The sequence below is a fragment of the Megascapheus bottae genome, chromosome 2 (genome assembly GCF_031878675.1).
Source record: "Megascapheus bottae isolate mThoBot1 chromosome 2, mThoBot2.hap1, whole genome shotgun sequence".
Taxonomy (NCBI): Eukaryota; Metazoa; Chordata; class Mammalia; order Rodentia; family Geomyidae; genus Megascapheus; species Megascapheus bottae.
The window spans coordinates 71,252,727-71,267,035 of NC_143510.1; the positions used below are offsets into that span (position 1 = coordinate 71,252,727).

The 14,309-nt window shown below is 41.7% G+C and overlaps 1 protein-coding gene across 2 annotated transcripts in view; it reads left to right on the forward strand.

Annotated features, from left to right (window-relative positions):
• Positions 1-2,648: 2,648 nt before the first annotated feature.
• Positions 2,649-14,309, forward strand: part of Alx1 (ALX homeobox 1) — a 29,851-nt gene continuing 18,190 nt past the window's right edge. The window contains exons 1-4 of one of the 2 annotated variants that reach the window (XM_090357440.1): positions 2,649-2,698; positions 8,923-9,048; positions 9,356-9,631; positions 12,485-12,789. In XM_090357440.1, coding sequence (XP_090213566.1) covers positions 9,406-9,631; positions 12,485-12,789 — 531 coding nt within the window. In that variant the 5' untranslated portion in view covers positions 2,649-2,698; positions 8,923-9,048; positions 9,356-9,405. Of the gene's footprint in view, positions 2,699-8,644; positions 8,801-8,922; positions 9,049-9,355; positions 9,632-12,484; positions 12,790-14,309 lie in introns of those variants that run through there. The other variant, XM_090357448.1, reaches the window with a different exon arrangement.

Here is a 14,309-nt window from a genome sequence, read left to right on the forward strand (position 1 = left end):
AGAAGGAATAGGAGATACACTAGTCCTCCTTGGCACAGGTTGAAACTTTCTTAATAAGGACCAAGAATCACAACAAATCAGGGAAAGGCTGGATAAGTGGGACTGCATTAAACTGCAGAGCTTTTGTATGGCAAAGGACATAGCTAGTAAATTAATTAGGAAGCTTAGAGAATGGGAGAAGATCTTCACCAATCAGACAACGGACAAAGGCCTCATATCTAAACTATATCAACAGCTCAAAAAATTGAATCACTCCAAAACTAATCTCCAAAGTAACAACCATCCCATTAAAAGATGGGCCAAAGACTTAAAGAGAGTCTTCTCTGAATCAGTCCTCTTTAATTATAGAAAACTTTCATTGTTAAAAAACTTTAACATGAAAACCCCATTTTTCTCACCCCATCCATGTATTTCCACCTCTGGTTCTAAACTAAATAAACTTCCTTGTTCTTATTAATTTTTTCCTTAACTAAAAATCACTAACTCTTAACGTCCAAATTCTTTCTGATTCATACACTAAACAATAGAAAACCTCAAGCATTATTTTTTCCCATAGTCAAAATAGTATCTAAACTACTCATGGTGGTACACACCTGTAATTCTAAGTACCTGAGAGGCTAAGACAAAATGCCACAAATTCAATACCAGCCTACGTTATACACTGAGTGGAAAATCTGAGGTAAAAGTGGGAAGATAGTCGGGTGGAGTGGCTCATGCCTGTAATCCTAGCTACTCAGGAAACTGTGATCTGAGGAAGTTCAAAGCCAGCCCCAGCACTAATGTCCAAGAGACACTTATCTCCAGTTAGCTACTAGAAAATGGGAAGTGGGGCTTGGCTCAAGGGTAGGGCAATAGCCTTGAGCTGAAGAGCTCAGGGCCAATGCCCAGGCCCTAGGGTAGGGTGATAGCCTTGAGCTGAAGAGCTTAGGGACAGTTCCCAGGCCCAGAGTTCAAGCCCCATGACCCCTCCACCTCCCCCCCAAAAGGGGGGGGGGGAGGTTAATTTTTTTAAAGGCTACAGAAATATCCTGATCAGTTCTCAAAATTTCTGCATCATAATACTTTTCTTAAACATTAGTATTTCACTTATATTAATGTTATGAAAGCTAAACTTGCCTAAGCTTCTTTAGCAACAAAAATAGTGTCATTAAATCGAAGCACTCTTAGCACTGTGCCTACTCAGCATACTTTGCAAATTTAATGTACAGCTTCATGTTTCTCTCCATCAATTATCCCCTTCATTCTATCTTTTCTAAAGGTATTTGCATTTCAATTTTGCTACATCCTAAAATTTTAACTACTCCTCCTTTAAAAAGGCATAATTCATAAATTCATAGCAATCTGATTTTTTCATACAAAATCTCAGTCCACATTCCAGTATTCTGTGGAAATTTTAAATACAGTAAAGTCTACTTTTAGTGAATAATACCTGATGACAGATTTTTTTTTCAATGTTTGGAGGATTTCACTTTTACTTTTGGAGCTAAAGAGTTCTATGTTGTCCATATATCCTTGCTATCTCTATGATTTGTCTCATTGGTGATACAGCTAGCAGACAAAACATACCCAGAAAAACTGAGATAGCTTGAAGGAGACATGACCACATGTCTTCTCTATTCCATAAAGAAATAGAATTACCAATTATTTTAATGAAGTTTCTTCTTTTAATTTGTTTCCCAAGATTTGCATTTCTTTGTAGATTGTAAGGCAATATTCAGAGTTTTATTAGCATTAGAAAGAATGCAAGATTAAAGGGCAGTCTTTCTCCAATACAATAATGAGTTACTTAGAGTTTTACTTAATTCAATTCAATTATTGAGCAATCCCTAGTGCAGAGGAAGAAAAACTCTACCTCTCTCCCTGGAAGTAGCACATATGAATCAAATACTGTATGAAATAAAAATTTCTGAAACATCAATCAGAAAAGCACATTATTTAGAGTTATTTAGATTCCTTACAACTTAACTTCACTAAAGAGGGTTTTTTTTCTGCAAAACATAGTGCTCTCAAACTGAATATGCACTTTAAATCCTTAACTTATAATTATAGTGTGTTGTCTATGTGTTTGCAGCCCCTCAAAACTGCAATAAATGAATTGTGTAGATGACATTGTTTCATTCTCTTTATCTGAACAATCCTCACATTAATTTGGCAGAAAAATAGTACTATTTTAATGGCTTGTTGTATATGAAATTTATTCTTTAAACACAGTTTTGTGTAGTTTTGTGATTTTTTTTTTAGAGCAACTGTGAAAGTAAGGTTGAATGCCTCTTTGATATTATCACAAGGGACCTTTCCATCTGCCCTTGAGAATCCAAAAAGATGGGACTTGAAAGGTGATACTCCCCTCAGGTCCTGAAGACTTTTTTTTTTTTTTGAGGTGGGGTGAGGGTGTTAGAAGCCATTGGATCCCCTCCCCTGGATACCAACCAGATGGAGGTAGTGCATCCAGTTTTGTTGAATTGAACACATAAAAATTCAGTGAAGGTGAAGGAATTGGAGCAATATTGTAGAAGAGAGGGGAATATGTCAGGTATTTAAAATACCCTGTAAAGAATATCTTCTGATCACACTGAAACCTGGTATTCGCCCCACCCCCACCCCTGCCACACACACACACACACACACACACACACACACACACACGGGGAGAACTGGGGCTTCTGTTGTGGAGGACAGGTAGCTGTGAGTGAATGAGGTAAGCTATTTCATTTGCTATCTATCATCATACACACACACACACACACACACACACACACACACACACACACACACGGGCGCTATAGGAGAGAGGGAGGCGGGAGGCGGGGAGAATTCAGTCTCCTTCCTTGCTCTTCAAAAATCGCAGAGATTTGTGACACGGATTAATTCTGATTCCCAACCTGTCCAACAAAAAGGCCCCTGTGCTTGACCAAGGGAAGGGTGAGACGATCTATTTGCCAACATCAATATTTGGATGGAAAGCTTAAAATATGTTGTTTTTCCAAGAGTTAGACTTTAAAAGGACGCAAGCACCACTGATGAAATATTAGAGCGAATCGGTTAACCGCTAACTTCATTTCTGCGTTCTCCCAGGCTCTTTTCAGTTTGCATTCGTAAGGAAACTAAGTTCTCTTTGCTCAGAATAGACTCCTTTATAAAGGCACCCTTAAACACAGAGGACTCTCTGGCTGTGGGTCCCTTTATCTAGTGTGTTGAAGTCACCGATGGAGTTTTGGACAACCAGCCCCAACCCAGGTTCCCTGACCGGCAGCTCCGGGCGGCTGACAATCTAGAGGCAGCTCCTCCCTCGAGGGGCTCGCCAGGTGATGGTTCAGGCCAAGTCAAGGGACTCCTTGCTCCACGGAGAATGGTTCTGAATTCCGACTATCCCGAAGTTGCTGACTAGAAAAACCGTGCGAGATATTTGACTGGGCTAGTCGCCGGGTTGCTTTCAGAACAGAGGGGGGTGGGAGCTTGCAACTCTCTGTGTGGGTTCTGCACCCCACTGGGCTCGGCGCTGGTGACTCCCAATGCTTTTTGTTCCATTGGTCTGCTTAGGACACTTTGCAAGCGAAATTTGTTTATCGGACTTCCCATCAGGAAGTTGTATGAACCAGGTCAGGCTGAAGGGTAAGCGGAGAGCCCATTAATCTTTACTCTTCTCTAAAGTTCTTCAGTGATTTTTTTCTAAATAAAGGAGTTGTTGCACTCCCCTCTCTTCTCCCTGAATAACCCTTCATAAAATAATTGTTTGTGATTTTCTACTTCCTGTTGAATTTATAAGACATCACGGCAAGGGAATTAAGGGAGATTTGGACAAGTTCTCAAGCCTCTGAAACACACTTCCTCTTTTCCAATTAGAAGGTGAAAGAGGAGGGTGAGGAGCTAAGGAATCTTTCTCTTTGTTTGGCACTGCCCTGATTTTGTCTATAGTTTGTTTGCATGTCCAAGGACTTTACCCTTAAGTTGCATAATTCAAATCCAAGGTAGAAATATCTGTCATGTAGTCTTCTTGCTTACTCTGATATTTTCTTTAAACAAGTCTTTCCTTGAAGCGTGAAAGCTCAAGGCAGGATACAGGACACATCTTTAAACATCTTTAAAGAGAGATAAAGCAGCAGAAGGAAAATCCATTTAAATATATATTTAACCACCCATTTAGCAGGTAGAATATTGATGCTTTAGGTGTTTTAGTTAAGCAATAATAGTAAAATCTGGATTTAAGAATGGACTATGGTTTGTCATAATTATGGACCATCTAAAGGTCTGGATGTCGTGGAGGAACTATGCTTGGGACTCCTCTAAAAGAGTGAAAATAGCCTTAGATAGAAATAAAATTAAATTGTTACGGATAACAGTTTTTATATTTGTAATAAAATAAATTTTCAATGAATCAAATTATACCTATAGAAAATGATAGCTGAATAAATAAAAAGCAATATGTGTGTGCATGCAAATAATATCCTTGGATATTTACATTTACGTCCTATATATTGAAGATCCAAAGTCAAATCTATTTCTTTCTTGTGCAAAAGCCACTAAGTGAAAAAAGTTACTACACCAAGTTTGTAACTCAAAAACTCTGTATCACTTTAAAAAAAAAAGATCTAGAGGTTTTGGAATATCAAAACGGTATGGTTGAAATCAAGGTAAATTTCATCCCTTACCCTTGTGGTAGGACACGTTTGCTTAACATTGAAATGATTGTTTTTGGAAAGAATCTTTATAAATATTGACCAAATACACTTATCTGCATATTAATCTGTGCATGATGATGGCTCAGAACATATGCGTTTTAATCAAATATTTCTTTGTATGCATATGTGTGTGAAATCTTCTTGAACTGCTTTCGTAAAAATGTAGTTTTAGAAATGCTATGTCTGCAGAGCCATGAAATGTTTGAAGATGAAACTAGGAAGGGAAAGCCCCAGCAGAGCACACACAAACACGAGGCCACCTGGCTCTTTGCCATGATACATGACTTTCAATTATTTCAGAGCTTTTTCATGAGAATTTCCTTCCACCAGCTCCTCCTCCCCTCACCAGCGCTACTGCCTTTCTACATTGACATACTTTTCCTAAGTCACCATGCATTTTTCCCCTCTAGATTTTCTTATAAGTTTCAAACACTCTCTGAAAAGAAAAAGCAAATCTGCTAGAAGTAGCATAGTATGTTTTACTCTTACTAATGTGACCTTCTTTTGATATGTTGAGGGGAAAGAAACTAAAGTGTCCTACACATTGCTGCTACTGCTGTTCTGAGGTATTTCAAAATAGAAATAATTTTTTAATCTCCCAGAATACATTTGCCAAAATGAAAGGAGCTCTAGTCCACAAGAATATATTTTTCATATTTCATGTTTCAGTCAAGATGTCTTAGACCATTCATCTCTTGCCTGAATATTACTTTGCAAAGAAATTCTACCATTGGAAGTGTTAAGAAAAAGCAGTCAGATAGTCAGAATAGACAAATAGCCATTTCAATGTATGTTTCAAATAGTTTTAAATTACTGAATTATTTTCATGTTATGCTCTAAAGAGAACTAACTGAAAAATTTAAAACACCCTACATCACTGTTTTGGAAAACTGCCACCATTGTAAGAATAATGTTAGATTAACTTCAGAGTCATCCTCACAAAATAGCCTTTCCACTCTTAGCAAATGATGGTATGGAAAGAATGATCTCATTCACTCTAACATATCTAAATAGCTAAGGAAGAAAGCAGAAGAGACCTAAACTAAGTCTCCTTAATCTTCACCCTTCGCTCCTCCATTCCTCTGTGATGCCACACAGGCACTGAACATCATTCTCATAAAGATGGGAAGACAGAGCCTTCAGATTCCTAAGTACTGGAACTCAAGGATATCCCAAGTGTGTGTAGGCTTTACAAAGTGACTCCTCACCTTTGTGTCTCCCTAGCCTTCATTCACTTGAACTATTGACTGTATGTGCTAGTAACCATAACTAAAAGATTCAGATATAAAGAAAGCAAAACCCACAAATGGACATGGAACAACATATTTCATGGACAACTGTTGGCTGAAGTGCAAGGCAAGCTTAGGTTTAAATTCCCAAGTATGAACAGAATTGAACATGACTCTGAAAGATGAAACTGAAAGGCGGAGCAAAGGAGGAACTGTTATCCTGGAGCTGACCAGCTGATCCTGCAGAAATGAATCCTACCTAGAAGCTTACATATTTTCCTTGCCAATGAATCACCCTTCAGGAACACCAAGCACTGTGTGGAAGGGGCAGATTGGTTAGAATCAGAAAAGGAATCAGACAAGGCCCATATGCAGTTTTATAAACCTAGCAAGGAGTTAAACCCCATAATGGATCTGAGTAGGGTAGCTAAAAGCAGTTATCAGAGTGCTATGCCTGATTACCAAGGTTATCCACCAATCATCAAGCAGAAAAAACACAGGTAGATCCCAGGAAAAGGTAAACTGCCCTCCAATTTGGTTTTTCCCCTCCTTTCTCTGACTTTCAAAAATTGATTACTGTCTTAATTAGTAGTATTTTTAACTTCTCTTAATGTTCCAATGACTAGGGCTGTGTCATTTCTATAAACTCTATCTCAACCTCTCAAAGTCCTTTTAATGCAGCTCTTGGCAACCAAAGTCCCAGCTTCTTGCCAAAAACTGCAGATTAAACATTTGCCATGGGAGTCTGCCATTAGCTGTTCCCTCTGTTATGGGCACATGTGGTTACATGTCACAAAGCACAAGAGATTCCATGTAAATAGATTTGCATTTCCAGGGGGCTTCAGGATATTGAATAGGGTTGCTGACACCTTGCCCCCTACCCCCTCAACCACTACCATCAAACGTGAGTTGGGGTCATGGAGTTGAAATGGACTTGTTAGGCAGCTGCTTTCCTAGGATACCCTGCAGTTTCCTCTAGGTTGTATCTTTATTGGCATACAAGGACTCTAGAGCTCGCTCGCATCATATGTCTTTCATTTAAGAGACACCGAATGTTTTTCAAGGAATTTACGGCTCTTAAAACGCATGTTTATAAACAAGCGGACAGAACTCCACGACATAACTTAGTTTGTAACGAGGAATTCTTCGTATGTCTCCTTCACTCAGCATAAAGAATTCTTGCTGCTGTGATTTATTTTGGGGGTAAACTACTATTAAATTACAATTTCTCTTGTCCTTTTCTATGTCAATTCGAGAAGGGCAGAGTTTCAGAATACCTGAAGGTAACACAAATATGAAGGATACTGGGAGAGTATAGAAAAGCACCAACCCATCCAATAATTGAGGGTCAAAGTCCACACCCGACGTTCCCCCACACAGCTTGCTCAGGAATCAACTAGAAAGGGTCTGGTGAGAGCAGAACAGTTCTGCTCCAGGAAGCGGGGCACGCAACCACGCGCGTGCCCCTGGCCTTTTGGGAGATGAATGGAATCCGTTTCCCCTCCAAGGATCCCTGAGGTTCTCACTGAGGGTGGTATCCCCAAGACACGCACGCACATCTCCAACACTTTTCTTCCCCCACGCCCTCTTGAGATCGCAATTATCATCTTTTGATGGAAGCCCTCGGTGGTCCAGCACACCAACGCAAAGCCAGGAGCAATATCAACTCGCCCTTGAGTGAGAGTGCAATCAAGGCCACGCCAAACAGGATTCCACGGAAGTGACTTTGCGCCCCTTTTCGGGAGAACGGTCTCGGGTGGATGCTGGACTACTAAGTCGGCTGTTGTTGGCTCGGTTCGCCGGCCCCGCCTTTAAGGGTAGTGCTAAAACAGCAGCCGTGGGGTGTGCAGCGCCTCTGGAATTGCTTTTCGGTCTTAGGCTGCAGCCAGGTTGGGCCTCCAAGAGAGAGATCTCAGTGAGGAGCCCATCAGTCAGGACCCTGGGGAAAAAAAGTAGAGAAATTCCTCAACCCAATGGGATGCCTTGCCTGTGTTCGGCTTCGCTTTTCACTTCCCAAATCTGGGGGTACCCGGCGTGTCAGCGATGATGGTGTAATTGCCAGGCTGCTGTAGGGAGAAACGCTGTGTCAGGACACACCCGCGCCAGACCTCCCGGGCACACAACCTGTGGGGTTTTCACCAAATCTGTCGGTTAAAGGGCTCATTGCTAAAGGGCTGCTTTTGTGTGCCCTAGGCAATGAAAATTTCTCGTTTAGTCTCCAGGGGCTGGCTGCCTGGAGACTGGACATCACCCTATACCCAGAGTAGCTCTCCATTCCCAAATCCTGTGCCACCTTTCCTGCCGTACTCGTCCCCTGCCCGGAGGTCCAGCTCCCCGCCTCCATACCGTACTGTCACTTCCCGTTCACCCAGAACGCTCCTGGCCCAACCTCTGCTCCCTATATCTATTGTGGAAAGAAATCTTCCCCTAGATTTTTTTTTTTTTTTGCGGGGGAGAAGGTATTTTGTCTTAACAGATTTTTCTTAAAAGTAATATGGCTTTGATGATTAAAAAAAAAAAAAAAAGAAATCGTGTCCCAAGGGGAGAGGTGGAAAGGAGAGGGGGAAATCGTTTGGTAGTGGAATCATTGAATCATTGCAATGGCTCTTGCCCTATTTCCCTTTTCCCACCACCCATCCCCACGAGGTCCTCACGCCTCCGCCACAGACTAGGGAGAAAGGAAAAGGCCCGGTCTCTTTACGCGCCGTCCGGCTTAGAAGCCAAAACGATGCCTCGCTAAAGCCCCGCCATTCGGCTCCACAATGGATGGATTCGGCTCATTTGGGTTGATGTGGATCATCCACACAAACCATCCACAGATGAAATAAAAAGCCTTTTTACAGCAATACTTCCTTGCGAGTTCTTAAGATACCTCTGTAAATCTTTCTGGTGGTGAGTGGTGGGTTGGGGGGGGGGGTCAGGGTGGACCGGGGTACGGGGCGGGCGGGCGCACAGAGCGAGGGGTGGGGGATGGGGAGAAGTAGAGGCTTCACCGCGGTGCCTTCTCACCAAAGGTTCTTCCGAAATGCCAATCCACTGTTGAGGCGACAATGTTTCTGGGTGTCGGGGCCTGGTCTCTCCTGGCATTTGTCTGCAGTGGAACTGTCTGTGTAACCTAGGCCTGGACGCACCCTGCCAGGGTAAGTGTGGAAGTTGGGGGTGGGGTGGGAGCGGAGGGGGGGCCCGGGGTGGAGTTAAGTCGACGGCCTATTTTCATATTCATTAGAACTGGGAGGTTGCCCGAGGAGCCCAGCTGAGTTTCAAGATATAAAAGCAACTTCGGGTACCCCCTTTCCCAGCCGGGACGCATTAAAGGACTCGGAGCCGGGCAGCTCCCGGCTGTCTCCAAAGCTCAAGCTCGCTTTTCCCCCTTCCCTCCTCCGCGGCCCTCCCTCCCTCCTCCCGCCCACTCATATCCTCCCCTCACCCTCCCCCCCCCTCATCCAGGGCTCCCTCCAGTCCTCGCCCGGACAACTCCCAGACAGCCATCTAGGATTATGGAGTTTCTGAGCGAGAAGTTTGCCTTGAAGAGTCCGCCAAGTAAAACCAGTGACTTTTACATGGGCGCGGGAGGCGCGCTGGAGCACGTTATGGAGACGCTGGACAATGAGTCCTTTTACAGCAAGGCGTCGGCAGGCAAATGCGTGCAGGCCTTCGGGCCCCTGCCGCGCGCGGAGCATCACGTGCGTCTGGAGAGGACCTCGCCCTGTCAGGACAGCAGTGGTGAGTCCCCACGGTCCCCGCCACGCAGCCCCCTTCCACCAGGGTGTGTGTGTGTTGGGGGGGGGGGCGGGGAGGAACCTCGCGGGTCCGGACGGGTGGAGGGAGGCGGACAGGCCCGAGCTGGGTGGAGAAAAGTCCCCGTGGAGTGGTGGGCATGGGAAGGCGCGGTTTATGCGGTGGAGTGGATTTGGGGGGCTGAGTTGGCGGGGTCGGGCGGGGGTGCAAAGGAAAGATCTCGAGCTGTGTGGCTTTCTGGGGGACTCTGATTTCGCCCCCGCAAAACCAGGACTGGTTAGGAAGGAAGGACTTAGGACCCCGGGGCCAACTGATAAGCGCTGAAGAGGAGGCTGAGTGCTGCCGAGTGCGCGCCGGCCCCTTGGAGCCCCGCGCCCTGCGCAGGGGGAGCCGCCGTCCCGCAGCTCTGTGGAGCTCGTCCTCCACGGCGGGAACTGGAGCGGGGAAACGGGGAAAGAAAGAAATCGTGGAGTTCTTTTCTTTTTAGGTGAAAAAAATTAATTATCCAAGGAGTGACGTTAGTTTAAATATTGAGGTTGGACGTGTTGCTAGATAAATAGCTTGTGTGAATTAGTTTCTCCTTCTCCTCCTTCTCTTTCTCCTCTTCCTCCTTCTTCTCCTTCTTCTTTCCGACAAACCACCTGAATTTTTGTTTAATTTTCAATTGCGTGGCGGCCGAGGTCATCCGTCACTTTCGGGGTCTGCCTCGCCTTTTACACTAAACGTCAGCCAATGAGCCTTTCCGAAGGCTTCGGGGTGAAACCTTCCACTTTGAATGCACAAGTATCTCAAAGTCAAAATGTCATCAAAACAAACCATCTATCTTTTCTATCTTGTAACTCAATACAAACCTATTACTTCAGACCTCGACAGCTAAAGCACGTTTACAATTTCAAGAGTCTTTTTCCTTATCATTGTATATATTCCACCCTTAAGCTGTAAGGAGCAGGCTGCTTTAAAATAACAAACGAATTAAGTGTGAAATATTTACAACAAGCCCTTGCCCCCTATCTTAATGGGAGTAAAAAAAAAAAATCTAGCCAGACACTAGCTTTGTGGGAAAGAGTTTGTGTTCTAGATATTTCGTGCAGAAGCTTCAAATGCAGCCCGTATGTTTACTTCATTACGAGTTACCTTTGGAACATTAATACTATAACAAAGACCCCAGCGACACGCTGTCATTTTAGCAATCATTTCATTAGGGGAAAAAAATGGATCAATTCTCTACTACTCTGAAGTTTGGACTTTCTGGCTGCCTTTGAGACGAACGTGTCTGTAGCCTTGAGATTTTTCAAGTGTATGTATAAAGTTATTAGAACGGAGGGGGCCTTTCTTTCTTTCTTTCTTTCTTTCTTTCTTTCTTTCTTTCTTTCTTTCTTTTTACTTTTTTTTAAATGACTTGCTGTGCTTGCTAGATTGACTTTAGTCATATTTGAAATTGTCGGAAACCCAAAGTGAGAAGAGAAATGAGTAATTCTGTGTACCATCAACTTCTATTAACTTTTGAACAATTCTCGCAGGTTTAGGATTGATTTTAAAACAACACAAACCGGGGGGGGGGGGGTGGTACTGACGGGATGCCCACGGACAAATGTCCTATTCCGGTAGAAAGATCTAGTTTTTCTCCCGAGACCCCTCAGCTGCTCCACTGAAGCCCTTCCCCCACGGCTAATTACCACACTTCCCGTGTCGACTCCGTCTTCAGAGACAAACCCGTATTGTTCATCAGTCCTACTCCTTTAAAAAGTATTTATTATTTTTTTAATATAATACCATTCTTTGTAAGGAAGCTTCAAGGAATTTGCGTTATAGAGATAAGAAACTGACCTCGTTTGCCTATCAAACCAAACTGGTTTTTAAAAGATGGTCCAGGGGCTGATTTACCAAACAGGGGCGAATGAATTCAAAAGTGCAAGTCTGATCATTCGCCGAAAATCATTGGTCTTACTGGATCGAATGTACTTTTTACAAAACGAAAATGAATGCCACTTCATTGTGCGCAGCATGGTATTTGCGTGCGTAGCTTTGTAGGGTTCACTTTTGTTTTATATCATACTGCTGGCATGCAATCAAATCCGACGGAAATTACGGAAATTAAAACACCCTTTAACACAGCGTCAGATGTGTCAGCCTTCGTAACGTTTTAATAGATGCGTTGATGGAGAAAACAATAACATTTTCTGTTCTAAAATGTATTCCCTGCGTTGCATAGAAGTGAAGTAATTGAAGAGCTGCGAGATGAGTTAAAAGTAGCTGGCTTAAAAACGTAGTCTTTTCTATAGAAAAACGATTCCAGAAATTGATGAGATTCAGTTTTGACTTTTATATGACTTTTTGAAAGAGATTTAAATTCTGAAATGAGTTTTCAGTTAAAAATTAAAAAATGTAATGGGAATGATGTCCCATTTAGATTTAGTTAATAGCTTTTGAGTGGAAGATAAGTTAACTTTTAAAGACTGGTGCATAAGTACTATTTAAAATTGAAATATATATTTTGAGTCGTGAGTTGATTAGTCTTCTATGGCATGTTTCATTCATTTTCAAATGTCATGACCGCTTAGTTAAGACTGGATGATTATATAGTACATGAATAAACTGTACATTAGCCGATGCTGGCAAATTAGGAGTTGCATGTCCACATTTTGAAGTTGTTTTAAGGCTGTTCCACAGTAAATTAAAAATTATACATTCTGCGATAAACGATGACCACTTTCCCACTAGCACAGTCAGTCCTTAGGAGACCTATTTCTTTTCTGCTCTACGTTGCTTCCATAGCATTCTTTCGTTGAAATGCATTTCACAATTCTGAGCACCACTGTTTCCTCCCTCTGGATGCAGTGAACTATGGAATCACCAAAGTAGAGGGACAGCCTCTTCACACTGAGCTGAACAGAGCTATGGACAACTGCAACAGTCTCCGGATGTCTCCGGTGAAAGGGATGCCAGAGAAAGGAGAGCTGGATGAACTCGGGGATAAGTGTGACAGCAATGTCTCCAGCAGTAAAAAACGAAGACACCGAACGACCTTTACCAGCCTGCAGCTGGAAGAGCTGGAGAAAGTCTTTCAGAAAACCCACTACCCTGATGTGTATGTCAGGGAGCAGCTAGCACTGCGAACAGAGCTCACTGAGGCCAGAGTGCAGGTAGGCTTCAAATGCAGTTCTGGCTGGGGGGTATGGAAAGAATAGCATGGTGAAGTTAAGTAGTCACTGAAATGGGTCATCAAGGAAGCAACTGATTTCTCACTGAATGTACAGAACAGTGGAATGTATAGACTCCTAGGACAATTAAAATTATTTTTTTTAGTAGCAAAAAACTTTAACAACTCTCCCAAAGCATAAGAAGTCTAGTTACATTATATAACTTTAAAAATGAAAAATCATTTACAAGAAACAGACTATAGTAACATCACTCTGGTCTCAAAAAAAAAGAAAAGAAATTTCCAATAGGTCAAAACCAAATTTATAATTGTCTATCAGGTAATAAGCATATTATATTACATTTTAAAATTTGTACCAACTGTTCAGGGTTTCTTTTAGGTTATATATCAGATATATGGAAATTATTTGTTTAGTAGTACACAGTTTTATTTAGGTAGAGGAGTTAACAAAAGAGAAAATGAAACACTTCACAAACTTCTGATAGTTCTGTATATTACAAGATACCTTCATAAATGTAGTTAAAGAAACACTAAATAGTTCATTTGGAATTTTGTGTTCTCAGCTATTGTCACTATATACTGTCCTATTTTATTTACTAAAGTACAGATAAATTTTTAAGTTTTTCCAAGTGATGATAATGCTCAAAGAAATTATTTAAATATATTCAATTATATTTACGAAAACTATTCAAATGTTCAAATAAGATGATTCAATGTACTTAGCTTTTTAAAAAGCTTAAAAATGAAAATATACTGAGTAAAATTCTATCTTGTATGAATATTATATTTTGTCTATTTGATAATCTTGACCTTTATTTTATTACTAACAAACCAGAAGAGTTTCAAATGCAGCAGTAGTAGACAAAAGAAGGAATGGCCTTTACTACTGTTGAAAATTAAAGCACCAAGAGAGAAAAATGAATAAGTGATGAAAAATGCTCTTCTAAGTGCAATAAGTATTATTTCTTAAGATCAAGCCATCATAAGGCCCTTATGTCATTAAAAGCAACATCTGGTGGTTCAGGGTTAACAAGCAGCAGATTTTTTTGCTTGAGTTTGTGGAAGCAAATGGTTATTTTATCTTAGCTAAGGAAGTAAATATATAGATAGTGTGTGGTAATGAAGAATTTTAGAATTGTCAAGTATTAACATCAATCCTGCATATGTTTTTTTTGCCTTGTGCACATGTATTTAAATTAGTTATACTTATAACCATAGAAAAATATGTTTACATATTGAGTGATCAGCTATGCACCACCTATGTTCCCCCTTACATCCCGATTAATTTTTAGCTAAGAAAATACCTGGAGAGCCTACCGGAATCTGATTTTTCTCAGCATGTTCTCCATCCTGCTTTTCACATGAGAGTGGAGGTAGTCATTCATTTTAGGGAGAGTCTTAGTCATTGTTGTCAATGTGAAATACAAATAAAAAAAATCTGCAGGGTAAAATCCATCTTTACTAACTTCTCTTGGTGCCTGTCTCTGGAAACTGCAGGGACAT